This window comes from Myxine glutinosa, chromosome 4 (genome assembly GCF_964187855.1).
Source record: "Myxine glutinosa chromosome 4, kmMyxGlut1.1, whole genome shotgun sequence".
NCBI lineage: Eukaryota > Metazoa > Chordata > Myxini > Myxiniformes > Myxinidae > Myxine > Myxine glutinosa.
In genome coordinates this window covers 10,864,107-10,891,091 of record NC_136264.1, presented here as the reverse complement: position 1 = coordinate 10,891,091, position 26,985 = coordinate 10,864,107, and the positions used below count along the sequence as shown (strand labels likewise).

Here is a 26,985-nt window from a genome sequence, read left to right as displayed (position 1 = left end):
TCTGCTACTTCCTGATATAATTAATTTCATTTTCTGCTACTTCCTGGTATAATGAATTTCCTTTTCTGCTACTTCCTGGTGTAATGAATTTCCTTTTCTCCTACGTACTTCTTGGTATAATGAATTTCCTTTTCTGCTACTTCCTGGTGTAATGAATTTCCTTTTCTGCTACTTCCTGGTGTAATGAATTTCCTTTTCTCCTACGTACTTCTTGGTATAATGAATTTCCTTTTCTGCTACTTCCTGGTGTGCATCCCAGTCGTGCTGGCTGCCATTCGTCCAATATGCATGTTACCCAGCATGCTTCATGGCTGTGCTCAAGGAAGCTGTTACCCGGCCACTGGTGACCTTCTAGTCGGTCGCGCTGACCGGCTCACAGCGTCATCGACTTGCGGCCTGGTAGAGCCACAAAATTACTGCATTGTCAGCCATTTGCAGGTGAGTCAATAATTATCTGCTTGCCAAACACACCTTCATACTATGAGCCGTTTATTTAGGAAATCTGCCCGCTGAGATCATTCATCTGTTTCTGTGACGTTATCTCTCCATCCATTTGTTGTTGCCCTTAGGAAGACAAAAAGTGCTTTATCTGTGATTCACGACGTCTGGACCACTATGGCATGCAGCAGAATCACCGCATTGATAATGTCATAACACCTTTTGGAACTGTGCATGACCGCAAGAACACCTGGTGGCAGTCTGAGAATGGTATGTACTTTGGTGGTAATTACGGGTCTATGAGGTATTTCAATATTATACAGATGCCAAAAGTGTGTAAATAATTTTAGGTGTGTTCAGAATTTAATTCATTCACTTTTATACAACATTTCAATTTTCTTTTTTTTATTTAAATTTTCTAAAGTAGATGAGCAAAAAAACATCGTTCTTGTGTATTTCACCTTGATTTATGCTGTGTGTTATTATGTATACTGCATTGAACTTTTAATATAGTATGCCATGTTTGTATGGCCAGCGTTGAGTGTGTGTGTGTGTGTGTGTGTGTGTGTGTGTGTGTGTGTGTGTGTGTGTGTGTGTGTGTGTGTGTGTGTGTTTGTGTGTGTGTGTGTGTGTGTGTTTGTGTTGTTACGGTTGAATCTCACTGCCAGCACCAATGTGTTACGGTGCTCAGACAGGAATCCCGCTCCAAGCACCAATGTGTTACGGCCCGGGGCTCGGGTTTACTACGAGGGGGTTAACCGTTGTTCCCTCCCGAACTTACCGGACCTGCGGCTGCCGTGCATGAATAACTTTGTGCTTAGCAGGTTACGAATCAGCAACTACGAACGCCGATTGGTCCGTCACGCGATAGTTTACCTGTACCACATGACGGTCGCAATTGGGGAACGCACCATATCCTCCGGCGGTACACCAATTAAGACGGCCGAGCGAAAACCGTTGGTACCCGCCGGAGTGATGGTAATGTCGTTACGGCCGATGTTAACCTGGGCGCGAACAATGGCGGATCAATGAAGGAAAAGACGTTCACGGACAGAGAGAAAGGAAACGTTTAGCAAAAATGTCTACGTACTCATTGGGGCGAGAGAGAGAGAGTGGCCAGAGAGAGAATCAATACAGGCACGTGCAAGGTCCACAATGTCCAAGAAACAAGAGCGTGCAAAAAACTTGTTCAAAAATCCCTTTGTTCACCCTCGCCGAGGGTGGAGGGAAATCTTGGAGGTGCCCTGGCTCCCTATTGGTGGAGTCTGTTACTCTGCCACACAAGTTTCCCCAAAGTAACTTTTAACCTGATTGTTGGGTTTCTGAACCTGGACACCATTGTGTGCCTTGGAACCTGGTGTATTGCCTGGTAGCGTAACCCTTATAAGTGGAGGACCTATCTTTCCTTTCCCCAACAGATAAAGTCATAATAGCCTGAAATAAGGGAAAGGGACTAAGATAATGGTCTGCTATGGAATAACTATTCTGAAGGACCTGTATGGTGGTTGCCATTACTTTTTAGTGGTTTCCCAAAACCGCAACAGTGTGTGTGTGTGTGTGTGTGTGTGTGTGTGTGTGTGTGTGTGTGTGTGTGTGTGTGTGTGTGTGTGTGTTTGTGTGTGTGTGTGTTTGTGTGTGCGATCTCTCACCTGCAAATTATAAAAGGAGCCGTGTCTGTCTGTTTGTCTGTTTGTCTTGCTATAACTTGAGAACGGATTAACGGATTTCAATAAATCCAACTACGGTGGATTCGGGTAACTCCCGGGAGTGTTTGTGATCCCTCCCCCCCCACTCCTGCCCCCCCAATTTTTTTTTTGTTTTGTACGGGTACATCGACACGCGTGTGAAAACTGCAAATGCCAACACGTGACGTTGGTTATCCCTACACGGAGAGCAGGATCTCCCAGGAATCCTTTTAAAATTTTCTTCCCCCATGGATTAGCCATCGCAGCAAAGATTGGTATTTCCGTCAGCGAAGCGACGGGTCTTATATTCTCGTATATTATGATATGAGCATCAACAGTTTACGCAACGCCTCCATTAGTGTTTTCTACCATCATAACAATGTTTAACGTTATTAATACAGCTTAGTTTGGGTGAGAAGAAACCAACCTTGTCATTTAGAAATCTTTAATTTACATTGATCAAAACTTCAGCACTGTTACCAATCAAATCTAAATGACTCATTGTCAGGTGTTCCTTGTCATTAACATCAGGTGCTCCTCTACACACACAGAGATCGCCATAGAATTGTGTTTCTGCACAAAGAAGGAAAAACATGGAGAGAAATAGCTCACATTACCCGATTTTCAAGGTGTGGTATCCAAAGTAAAGAGAAACATCATCTGTAATTGACAAATCCAGGACTGGCAGACCTAAAAGCTGTCTAACAAGGATTAGCAATAAGGAGTTGTGATTGTGGCGGCAGCAATTACTAAAGGCATCAGATAAACATGGCTAGTTAATCCAAAATCCCACAAAGGAACCCCCAGTCTTTTACCTGCAGAGATGCCAGTCGCGTGGTCTCGACCGACTGCAAACTCTCACATGCAAGGACTGCTCCTCATATACACAAGTGGAAGCAATCTGAAAGGCCAGTGTATACTCGCGGCCATCAAGATCAGACAGTCCTACATGTTGTTGTTGTTGTTGCTGTTGTTTTATATCCCTGGACAGTTCTCTTGAACAAGCCCATGGCACGGAGATAGCCAATTCATGTCCCTGGAGCGACCCAGAGATCCCCCACATCGAGGATGGTGTACCCCACTCCACCATCCGCCTTCACGAAGTCAGGCCCATGACAAAAAGTTAGAGAGAGAGAGAGAGACAGGAGGGAAAGGGCCGGTCCATGGGGACCGATCAGCATTCTGACCGTGACTGCGCTGCCATGATAAATCCGGGCACCAGGGAAGAATGGGAAAGATTTTGCCCTGGACTTGCGTTGGGGGGTACAACCACCACGAAGAGGCGTCTCCGATAGTTGTAGTCCTACATGTTGTACAGGATTGTGCAGAGGAGATTCATCGGGTCATTTGCAGAATTACACAAGGCCACTGATGCTGCAATAAAATGGTTCTTGTCACCGGATCTTCAATTATAATTGTTTACGGGATCAAACGAAAGAGGAAGAAGATATCCTTAAGGAATAGAATGAAGACAAGCGTGAAATTGATAACGGAACTGACAGCAAGCTCAGGTGTTGTTGTCCATCCATGAACAATACGAAGGTCACTTTTTAAAATTAAGACTTAAAGGAAGTGTTGTAGTAGGATAGGGGGAACAAGACTAAAACTTTTAAATATGTCACGTACAATGGTCATCGATGCTTTGAAGAGACGAGTCAAAGTTTCATTTATTTGGATTTAATGGAGACAGTATATGACAAAACTGAAACTCATTGAAGAGCTTCGCTTGAAACCAACAATTAAGCATGGAGGAGGTTAAATTCAGGTTTGGGATGCACATCCTCAAGTGGTGTCACAACATTGCTGCAAATTGATTGGACGTTGACTGCAGCAAAGTCAAAAGAAATTTTAATCCACATGGAATCCCCAGAGATACAAGACTTATTGGTCTAAACTTCATCTTACAGCAACAAAATGAACCAAAACACCGACCTCGAGTAATAAAAATTGCTTGCAAAAGAAAGAGGAAGCTCGAGATCTTCAATGCATGGAGTGACCCCCTCAAAGCCCACATCCGAACACTGTATGGGATTATTTGGACAAATAAGAACTAAAAACCCAGATTAAGCAATTGGTTCACTTTGTTACCTGTTTTGTTTTACAGGTATGCTGATCACTCCGGTTTGTGTGTTTGTCTGTCCGCTCACTTATACTTGCCTACAGGTCACAATTTTAAACCGATCTTCACAAAACGTCAGCAAATTGTAGAGTTGGTAGTCGGACAGAATCCTATTCATTTTTGAGGTTAAAAGGTCAAAAGGTCAACATAGGCCAAAAGGTCAACAACCTTTTCAAATTTCTAAAATCGTCAATTTTCGTCCGATTGACCTGAAATTTGAATAGGATTTTAATTTCAGCTAACTGAATTCAACCACCAACTATTTTTGAGATCAGCATAGGCCAAAAGGTCCATATCGGCCAAAAGGTCAACCACTTTTTTCAGATTTCTAAAATCTTCAATTTTCATCCGATTGACTTGAAATTTGAATAGGATTTTCATGCCAGCTTAGTGAAATCAACCACCAACTATTTTTGAGGTCAACATAGGCCAAAAGGTCCATATCGGCCAAAAGGTCAACCACTTTTTTCAGATTTCTAAAATCTTCAATTTTCATCCGATTGACTTGAAATTTGAATAGGATTTTCATGCCAGCTTAGTGAAATCAACCACCAACTATTTTTGAGGTCAACATAGGCCAAAAGCCAACCACTTTTTCAAATTTCTAAAATCCTCAATTTTCATCCAATTTACTTGAAATTTGAATAGGATTTTAATTTCAGCTAACTGAATTCAACCACCAATTATATTTGAGGTCAACATAGGTCAAGTTTCTAAAATCCTCAATTTTCATCCAATTTACTTGAAATTTGAATAGGATTTTAATTTAAGCTAACTGAATTCAACCACCAATTATATTTGAGGTCAACATAGGTCAAGTTTCTAAAATCCTCAATTTTCATCCAATTTACTTGAAATTTGAATAGGATTTTAATTTCAGCTAACTGAATTCAACCACCAATTATATTTGAGGTCAACATAGGTCAAGTTTCTAAAATTATCAATTTTCATCCAATTAACTTAAAATTTGAAGACAATTTGCGTATCAGGTCACTGAATTCAAGCACCAATTCTTTTTGAGGTCAAAAGGATGCTCCACTGAGTGCCATTCTACTTTGTTCTCTTTTGCCAAGTGTCGCTCTATGAGTGATTTTTCATCTGTCTGTCTACATACATATGTCACTTTATGATCGAGGAACTACTTAATTTCAATTTCGAACAATGTAGAACACGAATCGGAACACAAACCTGCCGTTTAAAGAAGAGGCGTGTGCAAATGAGTGCGTGTGCGTACTCCTGCTGTCGTTACTATTACTTTTGCTTTGTTTATTATTATTATTATTTAATCAGTTGTTCAGATTATTACAATGATATCTTTACCTGTTGCAGGGGTTGAAAATGTAACCGTGCAGCTGGATTTGGAAGCAGAGTTCCATTTCACTCATCTCATTATGACGTTCAAGGTAAACTTGAGTTGGATGAACTTTGGGAGCCAGGTGTCTGGTTTCAGAGTTTGGTATAACAAGGAAGAACTGATCCATTGTAAAGCTGCTCTGACTGTCTTCCTCTTATTGATTTTTAGGGGAAGCCATTGAAGTGAAATCCTGCTGTATAAAAGAAGACAATTCTCTGTGTGTGTGCACGTCTGACGATTATAAAATCGAAAATGGCTGGACCAATCTCCACCAATTCTGCCTACATGCCAGGGGATTTTTTGGATTTATCCTTAAATACCCACCACCATGGTCATGGGCACAAAATACCCCCCACCTCCCTTCGCGACGGTGGGTTGACGGCCTGCGTAAGTGCCAGAGCGAGGCGGGGTTACTAGCCATGGCACAAAGTATATTTGCCCGACGCCCCCCATTATTATCCCCCCTGACGTCCCCCAACACCTTGACGCTACTACTACTTCACATATATTTCAAGGAGTAAAAATGTGGTTTCTGCAAAACAACACTAACAATTGGAATTTCCCTGAAATTAATTAGAAGTTTTGAACTTTCTTCCATGCAGGTTTCCTTCCCTCCTCTGTCTTCACATATCCTTGCTTGTTTGCATCTGCCTATTGTCCTATTCTCTCCTTGCTCTACCATGAGCCGAGAAAATCCTAAAATCGTAAAAAAAAAATTTTTTTGTAGAAAATCCAAAAAAATAAATAAAAGAAGGGCCTAGATCAGCCATTCACCCATCATGCCTGTTTTATCAACTAAATTACAGTATCAATTTACTTATCTTTGTCGTAATCATATTTCTCTCATTAACCTGACATAAAAAATATCTACACCCCATTATAAATAATCTACACATTTCATGCGTCAGCTTTGACCACACAATGTTCTTCTAACCACCTTTTCGAGGCCATTTTTCCCCGCAAAGCGGGGGTTGGCCTTTTTCGGGAACCGTGGTTGTTGTTGTTTTTCGGTCCCCTTTTTGAAGCAATGTTTTACGGCCGGATGCCCTTCCTGACGCCAACCCTTTTTGCCGCCTTTTTTTTTTTTTTAACGACAAACAGGGAATTACCAGTGAACTGGTACTCAATTAGCCGACCTCGGAAGGATGACAGGCTGAGTCAACCCCCCTGGCGTTAATTCAGCGATCGACCGGGATTCGAACCCAGGATCCTTGGATCCTAAGCCGGCACCCTAACCGCTAAGCCAACACCGGGGTTCTACACCACCAACTAGCCCAATGTTCTTATAACAAAACCAATTCGTTTTTGCTCATACACTGCCTCATCTCACCTCCATGTACCTTTCCCTAAGTTTAAAAACCAGGAATGAAAGGAGGAAACATCCACTCCACATCACATTTCAATTTTCTAACTTACCCTTTGGTGCAAAAGCAATAACTTCAAAGCAGCGCGTTTCGAGTGTAAACGTGCATTGTGTTGGTCAATGTTGGTGGGAAGGGAACAATTAACGTCAAGTTCATCCCCGTGAGATTATTTGGCTCTCAACATATTTTTTGCCATTTGGTACATTTGTCACTTTATGGAGTGTGTGTGAGGGTATTAGCCGCCGTTGGACTTAGTCCGAAACGGGGGCTTATGGATTTGATCTCGTCCATCGGTCCATGCGTCCGCAACCATATCTCGGAGATCTGTGGACCAATTTTGTTCATAGTTGGCACAAAGACAATATGCTCATTGTTCTGCTTCGCAATGCGATCAAAGACGGCCGCCTGGCGGCCATTTTAGTTGTAAAAAAAAAACCCTATGTTGACCACGTCCTCAACCATTTCTCGGACAAGCATAGACCGATCTTGTTCCATCTTGGCACACAGATAATGAACGATGGCTTACATATGCATGTAATCTTTTCAACAACAGATCCAAGATGGCCGACTGGTGGCCATTTTGTTACTTAAATGTGTCGCCAACCATTATTTGAACATGGATGGTCTGATTTTGTTCAAACTTGGCACATAGACAATACGTCAGTGTACATATGCTGAAGATTTTGTTTTGTTGTCTGATCAAAGATGGCCGACTGAGAGCCTTTATCTCCGTACAGCAAAATTACTAAAACAACAGCGGGGGATATGACATTTTATGTCTTTTTCTTCTTGTAAATTATATATTGATCACTGAAAGATTGATTTTGTTTTTTATCTATTATGGTTTTTTAAAATTGCATTCCCATGATATACCTTTTTGGTTCTCGGAAATAGATACAGTAATTTATTTACATTCCACCAAAGCTTTAATAAGTGCAGACGATGCTCTGGTTATTTGTCATTAAATTGTGGAGATGAAGATCAAATGCGAACTTCGTATAGGGCTTAAAGGGACAATGGGGAGGACCAGTGGGTACGTAGTGAGTACATTGGGAGTATAGGAGGTATTATGGGGGTAATGGTGGGAGGATGTTAAAATTTTCTCCCATGTCCATGTGTAACATAAATTTGCGGTATCTTTGGCTCACGCTCTTTACAATGCTGTTCTCTGTCTTCATATCCTGTCCTCCTTTCTGCTTCTCTCTTCATCTATCACTTTTTTTATTGTGCATTCTGTTTTTCTGCTTTTGTACTCTTCTTAGACGACAATGTTTCACTCACGTCTTTCATTTACAGACATTCAGGCCCGCAGCTCTTCTCATCGAACGCTCATCTGATTTCGGACACACTTGGCAGGTATAACTACAGATTGTCATGGCAGGGGAAAAAATGTTTTTTTTATATTATGTATGTATATATATATAATATACAGTATATTTGTGCTTTTGTGCTTCTTCAATTTACTCATTGATTGTGGTTACAGTTGTAAGTACAGTCAGACCTCGTTATTCCCAAGGGGATACGTTCCTGGAAAATCAACGAATAGCAAAACCCGTGAATAGGGGGGCATTGTTTCAATGGAATAAGGGGGGATAGGTTCTCAAGTTGTGAAAATCCGTGAATAGCGAGGCAAAATCTGTGAATGACGAGGCAAAATCCCCAAATTGTGAGGCAAATCTCAAGAATGTCGATGAAAATCCGTGAATGAATGCCGTGCCATTGTTTCAATTGGGGAAAAGGGAGACAGCTAATTGCACTAATAGATACTGTGGAGTGTTTTCATTCAGTACAGTAACTCGCAGGAATGACGTGTTATGCAGCTGGTGGGATATCCCACGAAGCAATATTTGCCATCTGTTGGGATATCTAGCGAAACATTGTTTACCTGTGAATGGTGGAATATCACGTGAAGCTGTTCACAGTGTGAATGACGGGATATCCCGCAAAAGCCATGAAAATGCGAAACACACGGAGCAGGTCATGTTCGCGGCTCGTAGAAGAATTTTTTTTTGCGTACGTCCAGCTATGGCTAGTGAAAGATTGGTTTTTCATAAATGCGCCAAGCTGGCGGATCATGTAAAAAAAAATTTGCGCCCCTGAAAAACCGTGAATTAGCAGAACATGGCCACGAATAGGGGGATAAAAACCGCGATTTGGTGGAACACAGCCGCGAAAAGAAAAAACCCGCGAATTTGTGGGACATATTTCCGCGAATAGAGAAATAGGTCACATTTTATCAACCGCGAATAGCGGAACCGCGAATAGTGGGGTCCGACGGAAGTCTCTTTTGTGGAGCTTGGGAAAAATATCCATTACTAGTGTCATGCAAGATAGGAAAGGGAGAAAAGAAGAGGGAAAAAAAATAAGTGGGAAGAAAAGAAGAATAACAATGGGAAGAAAAGAAAAAACAAGGAGCTGATACTCGAGGTCCCCCGCCTTTTGGGTGATATGAGGAATAGATTTGATTAATATGAAAGCTAAATCTTCAAAGGTTTTTGAAATATTGTGTACACAAGCCAAGTTACCGAGATGGCTGCCATGGCAAATAATTCAACCAATCACAACCTTAATCGAATCAGGTTGGGATAATGTCATGAGGAAAAGCTAAATGTTCAACGGATTTTGCAATATCGCCCTAGTAGTGGTGTTTTGTCCCTCGTGGTGTTTCGTCCCTAGTGGTGTTTCGTCCCTAGTGGTGTTTCGTCCCTAGTGGTGTTTCGTCCCTAGTGGTGTTTTGTCCCTCGTGGTGTTTCGTCCCTCGTGGTGTTTCGTCCCTCGTGGTGTTTCGTCCCTAGTGGTGTTTCGTCCCTAGTGGTGTTTCGTCCCTAGTGGTGTTTCGTCCCTAGTGGTGTTTCGTCCCTAGTGGTGTTTCGTCCCTAGTGGTGTTTCGTCCCTAGTGGTGTTTCGTCCCTAGTGGTGTTTCGTCCCTAGTGGTGTTTCGTCCCTAGTGGTGTTTCGTCCCTAGTGGTGTTTCGTCCCTAGTGGTGTTTCGTCCCTAGTGGTGTTTCGTCCCTAGTGGTGCTTCGTCCCTTGTGGTGTTTCGTCCCTCGTGGTGTTTCGTCCCTAGTGGTGTTTCGTCCCTAGTGGTGTTTCGTCCCTAGTGGTGTTTCTTCCCTAGTGGTGTTTCGTCCCTAGTGGTGTTTCTTCCCTTGTGGTGTTTCGTCCCTAGTCAATGACCAAAACAATATCTGAATTTACACGGCATTTTGAAGTTCTACCGCATTCATTAAATTTTGATACTTCCCCCAAGAATCACACAAGTGCGAACCCGAAACTGGTAGTTGCTCGCGTGTGGGAAGACAAGAAAGGGGGAAGATGTTTCTTAAACTTAACATGATTTTAAAATAATTTGTGGGATAAGTATGGACGAGACACTATAAATATACTGAACATGTCAAGCCATCAATAGACGCAAATAGTGAGGGGTGGGGGAGGTTACCTGGGGATCATGGTTTTGCATCGGGGTTCACCTGAGATGGTGGTGAACAGCCGTCTTGAAAACCCGGAGGGAAGTGAAAGTTGATTTCACAGGTGGGGAAAAAGAGGAACAATTGAGTGGAGGTGAGCAGTGATTGTGGAATTCAGGAGCTTCACCAAAATGGCCGCACCTTACCTGCGCCCTGCATAAACCTGGGGGAGACAAAGCATGGAGAAAATAGAGCGTGCAAGAGCAGAAAGGATGCGGTCGAAGACATCGAGATCATCGACATTTCCGTGATGTGAAAGTGATTGTCCCAACGACTCAGCATCACCAGTGGGAGATTCCAATAATCTGGAAGGCTGATGCCTGGCTTTGTCGGCCAACTTTGAAATGTTTTTTCCCCAAGAAAGATCATGGCTGATGGTGAGACCCAGGAGTTTGAATGAGTGAACTTCATCAACAGGATTGTTAAGAATGTGGATGGGAGGGTTTGCCAGACGGTGCTTTCGGAGAGAGAGATAGCGGGAATGTGAGATTTGTCAGGAATGAAAGACGTATTCCAAGTGCTTGACCATCTTGTGATTTTATCAAGGTCTGAAGAGGGAAGAGGAAGCTGTCTTCCTGTCCGAATGATGAAGGACGTCATCGCAGAGGATGGAGTCATCAGCAAATAGATAAAGGGGATTTCCATTGTCTAATAGATCATTGATGAAGATTAGGATTAGGAATAGGACTGGGCCCAGGACACTGCCTTGGGGTTCTGCAGCCTTGACATGAGAGGAGATGAAGGTTTCGGTTGAGAGCCGCATGTTGGCTCCGAGAGTAGAGGAAGGTTTCGGTTGAGAGCCGCATGTTGGCTCCGAGAGGAGATGAAGGTTTCGGTTGAGAGCCGCATGTTGGCTCCGAGAGTAGAGGAAGGTTTCGGTTGAGAGCCGCATGTTGGCTCCGAGAGGAGAGGAAGGTTTCTGTTGAGAGCCGCATGTTGGCTCCGAGAGGAGATGAAGGTTTCGGTTGAGAGCCGCATGTTGGCTCCGAGAGTAGAGGAAGGTTTCTGTTGAGAGCCGCATGTTGGCTCCGAGAGGAGAGGAAGGTTTCTGTTGAGAGCCGCATGTTGGCTCCGAGAGTAGAGGAAGGTTTCCGTTGAGAGCCGCATGTTGGCTCCGAGAGTAGAGGAAGGTTTCCGTTGAGAGCCGCATGTTCGCTCCGAGAGTAGAGGAAGGTTTCTGTTGAGAGCCGCATGTTGGCTCCGAGAGTAGAGGAAGGTTTCCGTTGAGAGCCGCATGTTGGCTCCGAGAGTAGAGGAAGGTTTCTGTTGAGAGCCGCATGTTGGCTCCGAGAGTAGAGGAAGGTTTCTGCTGAGAGCCGCATGTTGGCTCCGAGAGTAGAGGAAGGTTTCTGCTGAGAGCCGCATGTTGGCTCCGAGAGTAGAGGAAGGTTTCTGTTGAGAGCCGCATGTTGGCTCCGAGAGTAGAGGAAGGTTTCCGTTGAGAGCCGCATGTTGGCTCCGAGAGTAGAGGAAGGTTTCTGTTGAGAGCCGCATGTTGGCTCCGAGAGTAGAGGAAGGTTTCCGTTGAGAGCCGCATGTTGGCTCCGAGAGTAGAGGAAGGTTTCTGTTGAGAGACGCATGTTGGCTCCGAGAGTAGAGGAAGGTTTCTGTTGAGAGCCGCATGTTGGCTCCGAGAGTAGAGGAAGGTTTCTGTTGAGAGCCGCATGTTGGCTCCGAGAGTAGAGGAAGGTTTCTGTTGAGAGCCGCATGTTGGCTCCGAGAGTAGAGGAAGGTTTCTGTTGAGAGCCGCATGTTGGCTCCGAGAGTAGAGGAAGGTTTCTGTTGAGAGCCGCATGTTGGCTCCGAGAGTAGAGGAAGGTTTCCGTTGAGAGCCGCATGTTGGCTCCGAGAGTAGAGGAAGGCTTCCGTTGAGAGCCGCATGTTGGCTCCGAGAGTAGAGGAAGGTTTCCGTTGAGAGCCGCATGTTGGCTCCGAGAGTAGAGGAAGGTTTCCGTTGAGAGCCGCATGTTGGCTCCGAGAGTAGAGGAAGGTTTCTGTTGAGAGCCGCATGTTGGCTCCGAGAGGAGAGGAAGGTTTCCGTTGAGAGCCGCATGTTGGCTCCGAGAGTAGAGGAAGGTTTCCGTTGAGAGCCGCATGTTGGCTCCGAGAGTAGAGGAAGGTTTCTGTTGAGAGCCGCATGTTGGCTCCGAGAGTAGAGGAAGGTTTCCGTTGAGAGCCGCATGTTGGCTCCGAGAGTAGAGGAAGGTTTCCGTTGAGAGCCGCATGTTGGCTCCGAGAGTAGAGGAAGGTTTCTGTTGAGAGCCGCATGTTGGCTCCGAGAGGAGAGGAAGGTTTCCGTTGAGAGCCGCATGTTGGCTCCGAGAGTAGAGGAAGGTTTCTGTTGAGAGCCGCATGTTGGCTCCGAGAGTAGAGGAAGGTTTCTGTTGAGAGCCGCATGTTGGCTCCGAGAGTAGAGGAAGGTTTCCGTTGAGAGCCGCATGTTGGCTCCGAGAGTAGAGGAAGGCTTCCGTTGAGAGCCGCATGTTGGCTCCGAGAGTAGAGGAAGGTTTCCGTTGAGAGCCGCATGTTGGCTCCGAGAGTAGAGGAAGGTTTCCGTTGAGAGCCGCATGTTGGCTATGAGAGTAGAGGAAGGTTTCCGTTGAGAGCCGCATGTTGGCTCCGAGAGTAGAGGAAGGTTTCTGTTGAGAGCCGCATGTTGGCTCCGAGAGTAGAGGAAGGTTTCCGTTGAGAGCCGCATGTTGGCTCCGAGAGTAGAGGAAGGTTTCTGTTGAGAGCCGCATGTTGGCTCCGAGAGTAGAGGAAGGTTTCTGTTGAGAGCCGCATGTTGGCTCCGAGAGTAGAGGAAGGTTTCCGTTGAGAGCCGCATGTTGGCTCCGAGAGTAGAGGAAGGTTTCTGTTGAGAGCCGCATGTTGGCTCCGAGAGGAGAGGAAGGTTTCCGTTGAGAGCCGCATGTTGGCTCCGAGAGGAGAGGAAGGTTTCCGTTGAGAGCCGCATGTTGGCTCCGAGAGTAGAGGAAGGTTTCCGTTGAGAGCCGCATGTTGGCTCCGAGAGTAGAGGAAGGTTTCCGTTGAGAGCCACATGTTGGCTCCGAGAGTAGAGGAAGGTTTCCGTTGTTGGCTCCGAGAGTAGAGGAAGGTTTCTGTTGAGAGCCGCATGTTGGCTCCGAGAGTAGAGGAAGGTTTCCGTTGAGAGCCGCATGTTGGCTCCGAGAGTAGAGGAAGGTTTCTGTTGAGAGCCGCATGTTGGCTCCGAGAGTAGAGGAAGGTTTCCGTTGAGAGCCGTATGTTGGCTCCGAGAGTAGAGGAAGGTTTCTGTTGAGAGCCGCATGTTGGCTCCGAGAGTAGAGGAAGGTTTCTGTTGAGAGCCGCATGTTGGCTCCGAGAGTAGAGGAAGGTTTCTGTTGAGAGCCGCATGTTGGCTCCGAGAGTAGAGGAAGGTTTCCGTTGAGAGCCGCATGTTGGCTCCGAGAGTAGAGGAAGGTTTCTGTTGAGAGCCGCATGTTGGCTCTGAGAGTAGAGGAAGGTTTCTGTTGAGAGCCGCATGTTGGCTCTGAGAGTAGAGGAAGGTTTCTGTTGAGAGCTGCATGTTGGCTCTGAGAGTAAAGGAAGGTTTCTGTTGAGAGTCGCATGTTGGCTCCGAGAGTAGAGGAAGGTTTCCGTTGAGAGCCGCATGTTGGCTCCGAGAGTAGAGGAAGGTTTCCGTTGAGAGCCGCATGTTGGCTCCGAGAGTAGAGGAAGGTTTCCGTTGAGAGCCGCATGTTGGCTCCGAGAGTAGAGGAAGGTTTCCGTTGAGAGCCGCATGTTGGCTCCGAGAGTAGAGGAAGGTTTCCGTTGAGAGCCGCATGTTGGCTCCGGGAGTAGAGGAAGGTTTCCGTTGAGAGCCGCATGTTGGCTCCGAGAGTAGAAGAAGGTTTCCGTTGAGAGCCGCATGCACCGAGAGTAGAGGAAGGTTTCCGTTGAGAGCCGCATGTTGGCTCCGAGAGTGGAGGAAGGTTTCCGTTGAGAGCCGCATGTTGGCTCTGAAAGGAGAGGAAGGTTTCCGTTGAGAGCCGCATGTTGGCTCCGAGAGTAGAGGAAGGTTTCTGTTGAGAGCCGCATGTTGGCTTCGAGAGTAGAGGAAGGTTTCTGTTGAGAGCCGCATGTTGGCTCCGAGAGTAGAGGAAGGTTTCTGTTGAGAGCCGCATGTTGGCTTCGAGAGTAGAGGAAGGTTTCCGTTGAGAGCCACATGTTGGCTCCGAGAGTAGAGGAAGGTTTCTGTTGAGAGCCGCATGTTGGCTTCGAGAGTAGAGGAAGGTTTCTGTTGAGAGCCGCATGTTGGCTTCGAGAGTAGAGGAAGGTTTCTGTTGAGAGCCGCATGTTGGCTTCGAGAGTAGAGGAAGGTTTCCATTGAGAGCCGCATGTTGGCTCCGAGAGTAGAGGAAGGTTTCCGTTGAGAGCCGCATGTTGGCTCCGAGAGGAGAGGAAGGTTTCCGTTGAGAGCCGCATGTTGGCTTCGAGAGTAGGGGAAGGTTTCTGTTGAGAGCCGCATGTTGGCTCCGAGAGGAGATGAAGGTTTCGGTTGAGAGCCGCATGTTGGCTCCGAGAGTAGAGGAAGGTTTCTGTTGAGAGCCACATGTTGGCTCCGGGAGGAGATGAAGGTTTCGGTTGAGAGCCGCATGTTGGCTCTGAGAGTAGAGGAAGGTTTCTGTTGAGAGCCGCATGTTGGCTCCGAGAGTAGAGGAAGGTTTCTGTTGAGAGCCGCATGTTGGCTCCGAGCGTAGAGGAAAGTTTCCGTTGAGAGCCGCATGTTGGCTCCGAGAGTAGAGGAAGGTTTCTGTTGAGAGCCGCATGTTGGCTCCGAGAGTGGAGGAAGGTTTCTGTTGAGAGCCGCATGTTGGCTCCGAGAGTAGAGGAAGGTTTCTGTTGAGAGCCGCATGTTGGCTCTGAGAGTAGAGGAAGGTTTCTGTTGAGAGCTGCATGTTGGCTCTGAGAGTAGAGGAAGGTTTCTGTTGAGAGCCGCATGTTGGCTCCGAGAGTAGAGGAAGGTTTCCGTTGAGAGCCGCATGTTGGCTCTGAGAGTAGAGGAAGGTTTCTGTTGAGAGCCGCATGTTGGCTCCGAGAGTAGAGGAAGGTTTCTGTTGAGAGCCGCATGTTGGCTCCGAGAGTAGAGGAAGGTTTCCGTTGAGAGCCGCATGTTGGCTCCGAGAGTAGAGGAAGGTTTCCGTTGAGAGCCGCATGTTGGCTCCGAGAGTAGAGGAAGGTTTCCGTTGAGAGCCGCATGTTTGCTCCGAGAGTAGAGGAAGGTTTCCGTTGAGAGCCGCATGTTTGCTCCGAGAGTAGAGGAAGGTTTCCGTTGAGAGCCGCATGTTGGCTCCGAGAGTGGAGGAAGGTTTCCGTTGAGAGCCGCATGTTGGCTCCGAGAGTAGAGGAAGGTTTCCGTTGAGAGCCGCATGTTGGCTCCGAGAGTAGAGGAAGGTTTCTGTTGAGAGCCGCATGTTGGCTCCGAGAGTAGAGGAAGGTTTCCGTTGAGAGCCGCATGTTGGCTCCGAGAGTAGAGGAAGGGTTCCGTTGAGAGCCGCATGTTGGCTCCGAGAGTAGAGGAAGGTTTCCGTTGAGAGCCGCATGTTGGCTCCGAGAGTAGAGGAAGGTTTCTGTTGAGAGCCGCATGTTGGCTCCGAGAGTAGAGTAAGGTTTCTGTTGAGAGCCGCATGTTGGCTCCGAGAGTGGAGGAAGGTTTCCGTTGAGAGCCGCATGTTGGCTCCGAGAGTGGAGGAAGGTTTCCGTTGAGAGCCGCATGTTGGCTCCGAGAGTAGAGGAAGGTTTCTGTTGAGAGCCGCATGTTGGCTCCGAGAGTAGAGGAAGGTTTCCGTTGAGAGCCGCATGTTGGCTCCGAGAGTAGAGGAAGGTTTCCGTTGAGAGCCGCATGTTGGCTCCGAGAGTGGAGGAAGGTTTCCGTTGAGAGCCGCATGTTGGCTCCGAGAGTAGAGGAAGGTTTCCGTTGAGAGCCGCATGTTGGCTCCGAGAGTAGAGGAAGGTTTCTGTTGAGAGCCGCATGTTGGCTCCGAGAGTAGAGGAAGGTTTCCGTTGAGAGCCGCATGTTGGCTCCGAGAGTAGAGGAAGGTTTCCGTTGAGAGCCGCATGTTGGCTCCGAGAGTAGAGGAAGGTTTCCGTTGAGAGCCGCATGTTGGCTCCGAGAGTAGAGGAAGGTTTCTGTTGAGAGCCGCATGTTGGCTCCGAGAGTAGAGTAAGGTTTCTGTTGAGAGCCGCATGTTGGCTCCGAGAGTAGAGGAAGGTTTCCGTTGAGAGCCGCATGTTGGCTCCGAGAGTGGAGGAAGGTTTCCGTTGAGAGCCGCATGTTGGCTCCGAGAGTAGAGGAAGGTTTCTGTTGAGAGCCGCATGTTGGCTCCGAGAGTAGAGGAAGGTTTCCGTTGAGAGCCGCATGTTGGCTCCGAGAGTAGAGGAAGGTTTCCGTTGAGAGCCGCATGTTGGCTCCGAGAGTAGAGGAAGGTTTCTGTTGAGAGCCGCATGTTGGCTCCGAGAGTAGAGGAAGGTTTCCGTTGAGAGCCGCATGTTGGCTCCGAGAGGAGAGGAAGGTTTCCGTTGAGAGCCGCATGTTGGCTCCGAGAGTAGAGGAAGGTTTCCGTTGAGAGCCGCATGTTGGCTCCGAGAGTAGAGGAAGGTTTCCGTTGAGAGCCGCATGTTGGCTCCGAGAGTAGAGGAAGGTTTCTGTTGAGAGCCGCATGTTGGCTCCGAGAGTAGAGGAAGGTTTCCGTTGAGAGCCGCATGTTGGCTCCGAGAGGAGAGGAAGGTTCCGTTGAGAGCCGCATGTTGGCTCCGAGAGTAGAGGAAGGTTTCTGTTGAGAGCCGCATGTTGGCTCCGAGAGTAGAGGAAGGTTTCCGTTGAGAGCCGCATGTTGGCTCCGAGAGTAGAGGAAGGTTTCCGTTGAGAGCCGCATGTTGGCTCCGAGAGTAGAGGAAGGCTTCTGTTGAGAGCCGCATGTTGGCTCAGAGAGTCGAGGAAGGTTTCTGTTGAGAGCCGCATGTTGGCTCCGAGAGTAGTGGAAGGTTTCCGTTGAGAGCCGCATGTTGGCTCCGAGAGTAGTGGAAGGTTTCCGTTGAGAGCCGCATGTTGGCTCCGAGAGTAGAGGAAGGTTTCCGTTGAGAGCCGCATGTTGGCTCCGAGAGGAGAGGAAGGTTTCCGTTGAGAGCCGCATGTTGGCTCCGAGAGGAGAGGAAGGTTTCCGTTGAGAGCCGCATGTTGGCTCCGAGAGGAGAGGAAGGTTTCCGTTGAGAGCCGCATGTTGGCTCCGAGAGTAGAGGAAGGTTTCCGTTGAGAGCCGCATGTTGGCTCCGAGAGTAGAGGAAGGTTTCTGTTGAGAGCCGCATGTTGGCTCCGAGAGTAGAGCAAGGTTTCCGTTGAGAGCCGCATGTTGGCTCCGAGAGTAGAGGAAGGTTTCCGTTGAGAGCCGCATGTTGGCTCCGAGAGTAGAGGAAGGTTTCTGTTGAGAGCCGCATGTTGGCTCCGAGAGTAGAGGAAGGTTTCTGTTGAGAGCCGCATGTTGGCTCCGAGAGTAGAGGAAGGTTTCTGTTGAGAGCCGCATGTTGGCTCCGAGAGTAGAGGAAGGTTCTGTTGAGAGCCGCATGTTGGCTCCGAGAGTAGAGGAAGGTTTCCGTTGAGAGCCGCATGTTGGCTCCGAGAGTAGAGGAAGGTTTCCGTTGAGAGCCGCATGTTGGCTCCGAGAGTAGAGGAAGGTTTCTGTTGAGAGCCGCATGTTGGCTCCGAGAGTAGAGCAAGGTTTCCGTTGAGAGCCGCATGTTGGCTCCGAGAGTAGAGGAAGGTTTCCGTTGAGAGCCGCATGTTGGCTCCGAGAGTAGAGGAAGGTTTCTGTTGAGAGCCGCATGTTGGCTCCGAGAGTAGAGGAAGGTTCTGTTGAGAGCCGCATGTTGGCTCCGAGAGTAGAGGAAGGTTCTGTTGAGAGCCGCATGTTGGCTCCGAGAGGAGAGGAAGGTTTCCGTTGAGAGCCGCATGTTGGCTCCGAGAGTAGAGGAAGGTTCTGTTGAGAGCCGCATGTTGGCTCCGAGAGTAGAGGAAGGTTTCCGTTGAGAGCCGCATGTTGGCTCCGAGAGTAGAGGAAGGTTTCCGTTAAGAGCCGCATGTTGGCTCCGAGAGTCGAGGAAGGTTTCTGTTGAGAGCCGCATGTTGGCTCCGAGAGTCGAGGAAGGTTTCCGTTGAGAGCCGCATGTTGGCTCCGAGAGTAGAGGAAGGTTTCTGTTGAGAGCCGCATGTTGGCTCCGAGAGTCGAGGAAGGTTTCTGTTGAGAGCCGCATGTTGGCTCCGAGAGTCGAGGAAGGTTTCTGTTGAGAGCCGCATGTTGGCTCCGAGAGTCGAGGAAGGTTTCTGTTGAGAGCCGCATGTTGGCTCCGAGAGTCGAGGAAGGTTTCCGTTGAGAGCCGCATGTTGGCTCCGAGAGTAGAGGAAGGTTTCTGTTGAGAGCCGCATGTTGGCTCCGAGAGTCGAGGAAGGTTTCCGTTGAGAGCCGCATGTTGGCTCCGAGAGTAGAGGAAGGTTTCTGTTGAGAGCCTCATGTTGGCTCCGAGAGTAGAGGAAGGTTTCTGTTGAGAGCCGCATGTTGGCTCCGAGAGTCGAGGAAGGTTTCCGTTGAGAGCCGCATGTTGGCTCCGAGAGTAGAGGAAGGTTTCTGTTGAGAGCCGCATGTTGGCTCCGAGAGTAGAGGAAGGTTTCTGTTGAGAGCCGCATGTTGGCTCCGAGAGTCGAGGAACGTTTCCGTTGAGACATTCGACGCAACGATACTTTTATCAATTTTCAGTTTGTAAAACTTTTATAATTGCTCTAATTTTTGCCAACTCCATAGAATCTACGCATTCTTTGCAAATTATGTTGCCGCAACAACTTGTGAACCAGAGATCGGATTTTGAATAAATTTGGTATAAGTATATATCATGCTAAAATGAACTGATTGGATGATGGCATCAAGAGGTCAAAGGTCATAGGTCATGTCAGGCAAAAATGTGATAACTTGAGAACAGCTGAATGGATCTAATTCAAACTTGGTACCGGTATGTATAATGATGTTAACATTAACGGATTAGATTTTGGGATCAAGAGGTCAAAGGTCATAGGTCAAGTCAGGTAAAAATTTGATGCCTTAAGAACAGCTGAATGGATCTAATTAAAACTTGGTACCGGTATGTATAATGATAACATTAACTGATTAGATTTTGGGGGCAAGAGGTCAAAGGTCATAGGTCATGTCAGGTAAAAATGTGATAACTTGAGAACAGCTGAATGGATATAATTCAAACTTGGTACCGGTATGTATAATGATGTTAATATTAACGGATTACATTTTGGGGTCAAGAGGTCAAAGGTCATAGGTCATGTCAGGCAAAAATGTGATAACTTGAGAACAGCTGAATGGATCTAATTCAAACTTGGTACCGGTATGTATAATGATGTTAACATTAAAGGATTTAATTTTGGGGTCAAGAGGTCAAAGGTCATAGGTCAAGTCAGGTAAAAAAAAATCTGACTTGAGAACAGCTGAATGGATCTAATTCAAACTTGGTACCGGTATGTATAATGATGTAAATATTAACGGATTCGATTTTGGGGGCAAGAGGTCAAATATCAGACAGGTATTAATTCTGTTACTGAGCAGTAACTTGTGAACCAGTCATAGGATTTTCACCAAACATGGTATAATTATATATTATGGCGCAAAGATGAACTGATTCGATTTTGGCATCAAAGGTGAAGAGTGAGGTGATTTTGTGATTTTGGTGAGATCAGAGGTCACGTCAGGTAAAAATGTGATACGTGAGAACACCTGAATGGATTTAAATCAAACTTGGTGCAAGTATGTATAATGATGTAATAATGTTTGCGGAGATATATCGGTCGACGTCATGACGTCAAAGACGAAGGGTGTCGTTCTAGTTTTCATGTAAACCTATTTCAAATTCCTATTTCACCTCCTCCTTCAACTTTCCTGATAACTTTATTCTGATTCATTTTGTGTTTAATTATTTCTCACTCCTCTTTGACACTTTTCTCGACCTTCTTCTCTTTTCTTTTTCTCCATATGCACCCCACTCTCGGATTGCTTTTTACATCATTCGTGACCTACATTTGCATAAATTATCCTTCGCCCTTCCATATCTCCCTCTCCACCTGACAGGTCTACAGGTACTTCGCATATGACTGTGACGCCTCATTCCCTGGGGTCCAACATGGGCCTCTGCAACGTATCGATGATCTCATTTGTGAATCCCGCTACTCCGAAATCGAACCTTCCACTCATGGCGAAGTAATCTCGACCACACAACACGTATCGTAGAACGTCCTTCTTCATCACATAGCATATCCTTCTTCTTTCTTCTTTCATTCTTCATTTCATTGTATCATACAACCACGTGACATCCTTTTTCATCCTGATCCATCGTACTCTTGCTCCTGACTGCTTGGCTTGTGTCTGAATGTGCCATGTGGATTTCCAACACACTGAATCTTGTTTTTCAGGTGATATTCCGTGTTCTTGACCCGGCTATTAAGATCATTGATCCTTACAGTCCAAAAATACAGAGTGAGTGATGTGGCCTCATGCTACTCAATTTTGTTTTGCTATCCATTCATTCCTGTCCCTTCATTCATTCATTCATTCCTGGATTCATTGATCCCTGGTGTTGGGCTAGCGGCTAGGGTGCCGGCTTAGGATCCAAGGATCCTGGGTTCGAATCACGGTCGATCGCTGAATTAACGCCAGGGGGGTTGACTCAGCCTGTCATCCTTCCGAGGTCGGCTAATTGAGTACCAGTTCACTGGTAATTCCCTGCTTGTCGTAAAAAGGCGACAAAAAAGGGTTGGCGGCAGGAAGGGCATCCGGCCGTAAAACATTGCTTCAAAAAGGGAACCGAAAAACAACAACAACCACGGTTCCCGAAAAAGGCCAACCCCCGCTTTGCGGGGGAAAATGGCCTCTAAAGGTGGTTTTTTTTTTTTTTTAATCCATTCATTCCTGTAAATCCCCATTGATAAGCGTGCTGTTCGCTTTACGGTTAAGGTGGCTGGCTTGAGATCTCAGGGTCCTGAGTTTCAGCCCCTGTGAAGTCGTTGAATTAACACCATGTGGGTTGACTCAGCCTGTCGTCCTTCTGAGGTCAGCAAAATGGGTATCAGATGACCGGTTATAGAGAGGCATTGCATCAGTGGCAGCCGCGCCCCAGAAAATGAGCAGCCACATGCTGCACACGAACCACCACCATCCCCAATGATGCAGTCGATTTCCTCATTCCAAAAAGTGCTCATTTAATCGATTTGTGTTGTCTTTATGTAAACTGATGTTTTCACTCGGACAAGGAGAAGTAAAACTTTAATAAATTCAATCAAAGATCTCTCAAAATCACACGATTGATTTCATCAACCGTTTTGCTTCCTTTTTTTAAGATAGTAAGCATAGGCTCTTTGTCCATTTGCTCAGTAACATGTGCAAAGATGAGTAAGATGTGCAAGGATGAGTAAGATGTGCAAGGATGAGTAAGATGTGCAAGGATGAGTAAGATGTGCAAGGATGAGCAATATGTGCAACAATGTATAAAATGTGCAGAGGCACAACACTGCACAGTATGTTTTCCAACATGGCTCCATGCCAGACCCTTCACAGCCTGAAGCCATACAAGGGGTCCAAGCTGCCCTCCTTAAGCGTCTCCGCATTCCACAGCTTCTTGCAGAATTCCTTCCCAGTGCTGTGTTGTAGAGGATTCTCAATCACAAATACCAGCTGTAAATTGTTCCTTCAAGCTGTGTAAATTCCAAACAACCTTGCATACCAAAGACAGGTATCTTGCACATGCCCTTTTTAGGGAGATTAGGGTCAGAGTGTAGGCCCTGGCTTGCTTGCCCACTTAATGAGAAGTAAAGGTAATTATTTATGTGTTGTTTAAGTGAATGAAGGGTTTGAATTGACTGCGTAGAAAAGAATGAGATGGAGATATATACTTTAGAGAAAAAGGGAATTTAAAAAATAGCATGTGGTGGGTGGATGGTTTGTGTTTAAGAACAAGTGGAGGAATTTCAATGGGTAGAAAGTAAGAGGTTCACCAAAGGCTGCGGCTCGTGCAAAAGTGATAACAAGCAGAAGGGAGGGGAGTTGAAGGATCCTGAGAATTTTGGAAACAACGGGGTCTTGTTCTTCCATCTGTCCTCTGTCCCTTTCTTTTGTGTACAATATTTAGGCTCGTGGAGAGGCCTTTGCTTAACATATATATACAGACTTGGCATTTAATATGGAATATATATTTTTTCTTGACTTGGGTTTACTTTCTTAACTCAGTATATCAATCTGGTGAGTTTATTTTACACTTTGGTGATTTATTTGGTAAAAGAACCATGTCACTGATTGTCTGTCGCAGCAAGAAGTCAACAACAGGATTATATCACAGGTGCCGTGGCAAAATGTACGGACAGGTGCATTTGATGATTGGCTTCACAGTCGGGTATACAAGGGTTGTTGCATTCTGTATTAGTGGAAAACAACTGCTGCACGTCTCCAAAAGTTATTGCCGCTTCCTCTGGAGATGGTCCGTCAACTCGACAATGCTGTTTGTCATGGAGTGGTGGCTTTAGGAAATTACGGCATGAAACAGCGTGCTATTGCTCGGCAGTATGGCATCACTCAAGGTCAGGTGTCAAAGATCCTGAAACGAAATGCTCAGAGGGGTGTCCCTACTCCAATACCGAGGCCAGGACGTCCCCGTAGAACCACTTGCAGGGATGATCGCCAGCTGCACCGGTTAGTCCGCAATGGCCGTACCAAGTCAGCTAATTGGCTTAGGGCTGAGTGGCAGCAACTGACAAATGTGCCTGTATCCAGAAGAAGGCTAGTCAACCAACGACTGGTTCAAGCAGGCTATCGTGCCAGGCGTCCCCTGAGAAAGCCACGCCTCACCAGACAACACCGCCAGCACCGATTGCAGTGGGCCAGAGAGCACCGTCAATGGCAGCCAGGACACTGGAATCACGTGATCTTCAGTGACGAGTCGAGATTTCTGGTCTATCGTCAAGATGGCCACGTCCGAGTGTGCAGACAAGTGCATGAAGCCTACAACAAAGATTGTATAGTGCCAAGAGTCCAAGCTGGAGGTGGTGGGGTGACCGTTTGGGCTGCTTTTCATGCAGGGGGCAAAACTGACCTGGTTGTTCTGAATGGAAACCTGAACCAGTTCAAGTACAGGGCCATTCTGGGAGAAACATTGCTTCGATTTGCTCGTGCAGCCTTTCGAGGAAACTTTATCTTCCAAGATGACAATGCACGGCCTCATCGTGCTCGCATGATCCAACACTTTCTTGCTGACTGTGGTGTAGAGCATATGGAGTGGCCTGCCATGTCCCCGGATATGAATCCGATAGAGAACTTGTGGGCAGAATTAATGCGTCAAATCGACCACTTGGACCAGCAGCCGACCTCTGTGCGTGAATTGCAGCAGGCTATTGTCACTGCATGGCAAGCGATTCCTGTCCAAACCTTGGCAAATCTGGTGAACAGCATGCCTCAACGTGTACGTGCTCCCCTGAATGCTCGTGGGGGTTACACGAAGTACTGAACTGTAATTTTACTGTCCGTAATCCCAGTCATAATTAAACTTTTGTTTTTGTTAAAAAAAATTTTGGCTAATGTGCAAAATAAAGAGATACTTCTGGAAAACGTACAGACGTTTAACACAGTACTGTCCATGAATTGAGTTCGATATCAGTTTACATCACTTTCAAGGATCAATTTATTTGTTTCGAAATGTCAAATGTGGTGTTTTTGTTTCTTTTAAAGGTCACATTAACAAAATCTAGAATAATTTCAACATAATTCCAATTAACTTTTGGTTCTAAGACATCTTGAAAAGTAAGTTCACCCCCACAAAAAAAATATTCCATATTAAATGCCAAGTCTGTATATATATATATATATATATATATATATATATATATATATATATATATATATATATATATATATATATATATATATGTACATATATGTACACACTAGTGGGGTATGCTTACACATTGTGTAATCAATAACAAACCGTACTTCATACTGTCCTGTCCATAGCCGATAAAGACCGGTCTCGGACGGATTGCTGATCAAGCTTGACACTCCGAGGCATTCAGTCAAAATATAGCAGAGTTAATACGCGTGTGGGAGAGGGCGAAGCTCTTACTTTCACAGGTCTCACCGGACGTCTTTGAACCTGTGATAATGAATGCCAACCGACATGGATTTAAAATGTACAAAAATCCCGGCTTTATTGAAGGGGATAAGTATGGACGAGGCACTATAAAATGCATGATAAAATAAGATTCCTAAATGGAGCGCTCCCATACGGACCCGTATACACACAAAGGGAAAAATGAAGGTGAAAATAAAGCGTGTTTGCCTTTAGGTACCTAGCTCTGAGCGTCTCCTTAACCACCTCAGGAATCGTCAATACCCCCGTGCCCTTGGCGGGAACAGCACAGGCCTCCATGCACAGTTCGCTCGCGGGAAATGCAGGCCTCAGTCCGCAGTCCGTGCGCGGGTAACCGCAGGCCTCAGTCCGCAGTTCGCTCCTCCTCACGATCACGATGATCATGTCAGAACACGACCGTTCACCACCAAACCCCACAGCCAAGAGCTGGTAAACTTCGACCGTTCGTTGAGACTGTCCTGCTGCAAGAGCTCTTCCCAATGCAAGAGAGCTTATTGGCGCCCTTTCACTTTCAGATCCAGAAGCCGAGAGAGAAAATGTCGGCCCTCCAACTCCTTTGTACTCAAGGCTCTGATGTCATCCGACGCCGCCCGTGCCTGCTCCTATCAGCCAGTCCCGCTCTTCGTTGCCAATCACTCAATCAGATCAATCAGACAAATCTCACCAATCACTACACTCCTGGGCGTGGCCTCCCGGACCTGTCTGCTTGATGTTATCACCCGTCGGTGGTATCATCGTTGGTGCTCAAAGTCCTGTTTCCAATTAGCTTTTATTTAGTGTCTTTTAATAAGCTATTGCCTGGCTTTGTGTGTGTGCTGCATTGTCATAAGGAACAGAGGAAAAATAACAGAGGCAATTACATACAGGGGATTAATTACCCATAATCCCTTACTAATTAACATAACCACACCCCTCTCATGGTGACACTTATACACTTACACGACATACGGTCTACCAGATCCCTACTTATATACAAGGGGGTTCTTCTTCTTCATAGCGACATACGGAGCATGGTAATCTATACACTTCTACCTGGACTAAGGTAATCATTGCCTACCCCCACAAACGTAACAATACGTAGGAACATAATAAATAGAAGCTTTATGATAAATAGGCAAATATCACCGACCTGCTGCTCGATATCAATTTAGGTTATTTATTTATTTATTTTACGGATGCGTTTACGGTTTTAACATAAATTCTCATGAAGATTTTTATTTCACAGTTTACAGTTATAGAAATTCCATTTTTCAAATGCTAAATATCGATTGAGGTGGTTTTTTTGCGGACACGTTTAGGGTTTTTCACGTATATTTTCATTTACGGACGGTTTTTCTTTTTTTCATTTACGGACATTATTGTCATGTTTATTTTACAGTTAAAGAAATTACAATTTTCAAACGCTAGATATTGATTGATGTTTTCATTTTTATTTTTTTATCATATGCGTTTACGTTTTTTTGACGTAAATTTTAATTTCTGGACACTTTCCACCAGTTCTGTGATATTTTCCGGTGTACCGGCTTTAATGTTCGTCGGCATGCCAAATTTAAACTTTTTACAACACCCGGAAGGTACTGAACATCAATATCAGTCAATCAGTAGTTCGAAAGAGCTTTATCTATTGGATATATTGTGGCGTTTCTCCAAGGACGCTTGTAATAAAATTAATGGTAATAGCATAATATTAGTGTTATTACAAAGCAATATTAATACTAATAATTTCTCTCCCTCCCCAAGATGTTTCTCCTCCTTGAACAAATGCCGTGTCAACGTTTCTAATTAGCTTATTGTGGTGTTTCATGGGAGCGCCGGCCTCCACCAGAAGTAAAAAAATATTATAAACCAGAAAACACATATGGATTACCTTTTTAAACAGTTGCTAATGCTGTTTAACACAAAACTAAAATAAATTTGGAGGAATCCCGACATCCATGAGGCAAATTTTACTTACGGAACTGAGCGAAGATCTTCTGTAATCTATATACCCCACAAGTGGTTGTAATAAGATGTAATAATAACATGTAATAACATGACCCTTCCTGCCACTAACATGGCAGCCTTTTTGAAACAGTTGCTACTGCTGTTTAACACTAAACTGAAAAGGCGGAAACCCAGAGTGTGTTCAGTTGCTAAGTAGCTAGCTAGCGCTTGCCAGGCCCGCCATTCCTTATCAACAGTTTTGAATGGAGTGCTTGCTTGAATGCTTAAGCCACTAGGTGGGCACTCTACAAGAAACTTGATAAATGAACACACACCCCCACCCCCCACACCCTCACTCGCATATTTTTGAGGCCCGACCATATATCTTCTGTAATGTATATATCCCAGAGAGGAATGATTCTTCCTGCCGCCCCCA

The 26,985-nt window shown here is 46.0% G+C and overlaps 1 protein-coding gene across 1 annotated transcript in view; it reads left to right on the top strand.

Annotated features, from left to right (window-relative positions):
• LOC137424409 (laminin subunit beta-1) overlaps positions 1 to 26,985 on the top strand; it is a 193,138-nt gene that overhangs the window by 23,285 nt on the left and 142,868 nt on the right. The window contains exons 3-8 of the mRNA XM_068111835.2: positions 260 to 438; positions 570 to 708; positions 5,572 to 5,645; positions 8,257 to 8,316; positions 20,567 to 20,695; positions 20,908 to 20,971. Coding sequence (XP_067967936.1) covers positions 260 to 438; positions 570 to 708; positions 5,572 to 5,645; positions 8,257 to 8,316; positions 20,567 to 20,695; positions 20,908 to 20,971 — 645 coding nt within the window. The remainder of the gene's footprint in view (positions 1 to 259; positions 439 to 569; positions 709 to 5,571; positions 5,646 to 8,256; positions 8,317 to 20,566; positions 20,696 to 20,907; positions 20,972 to 26,985) is intronic.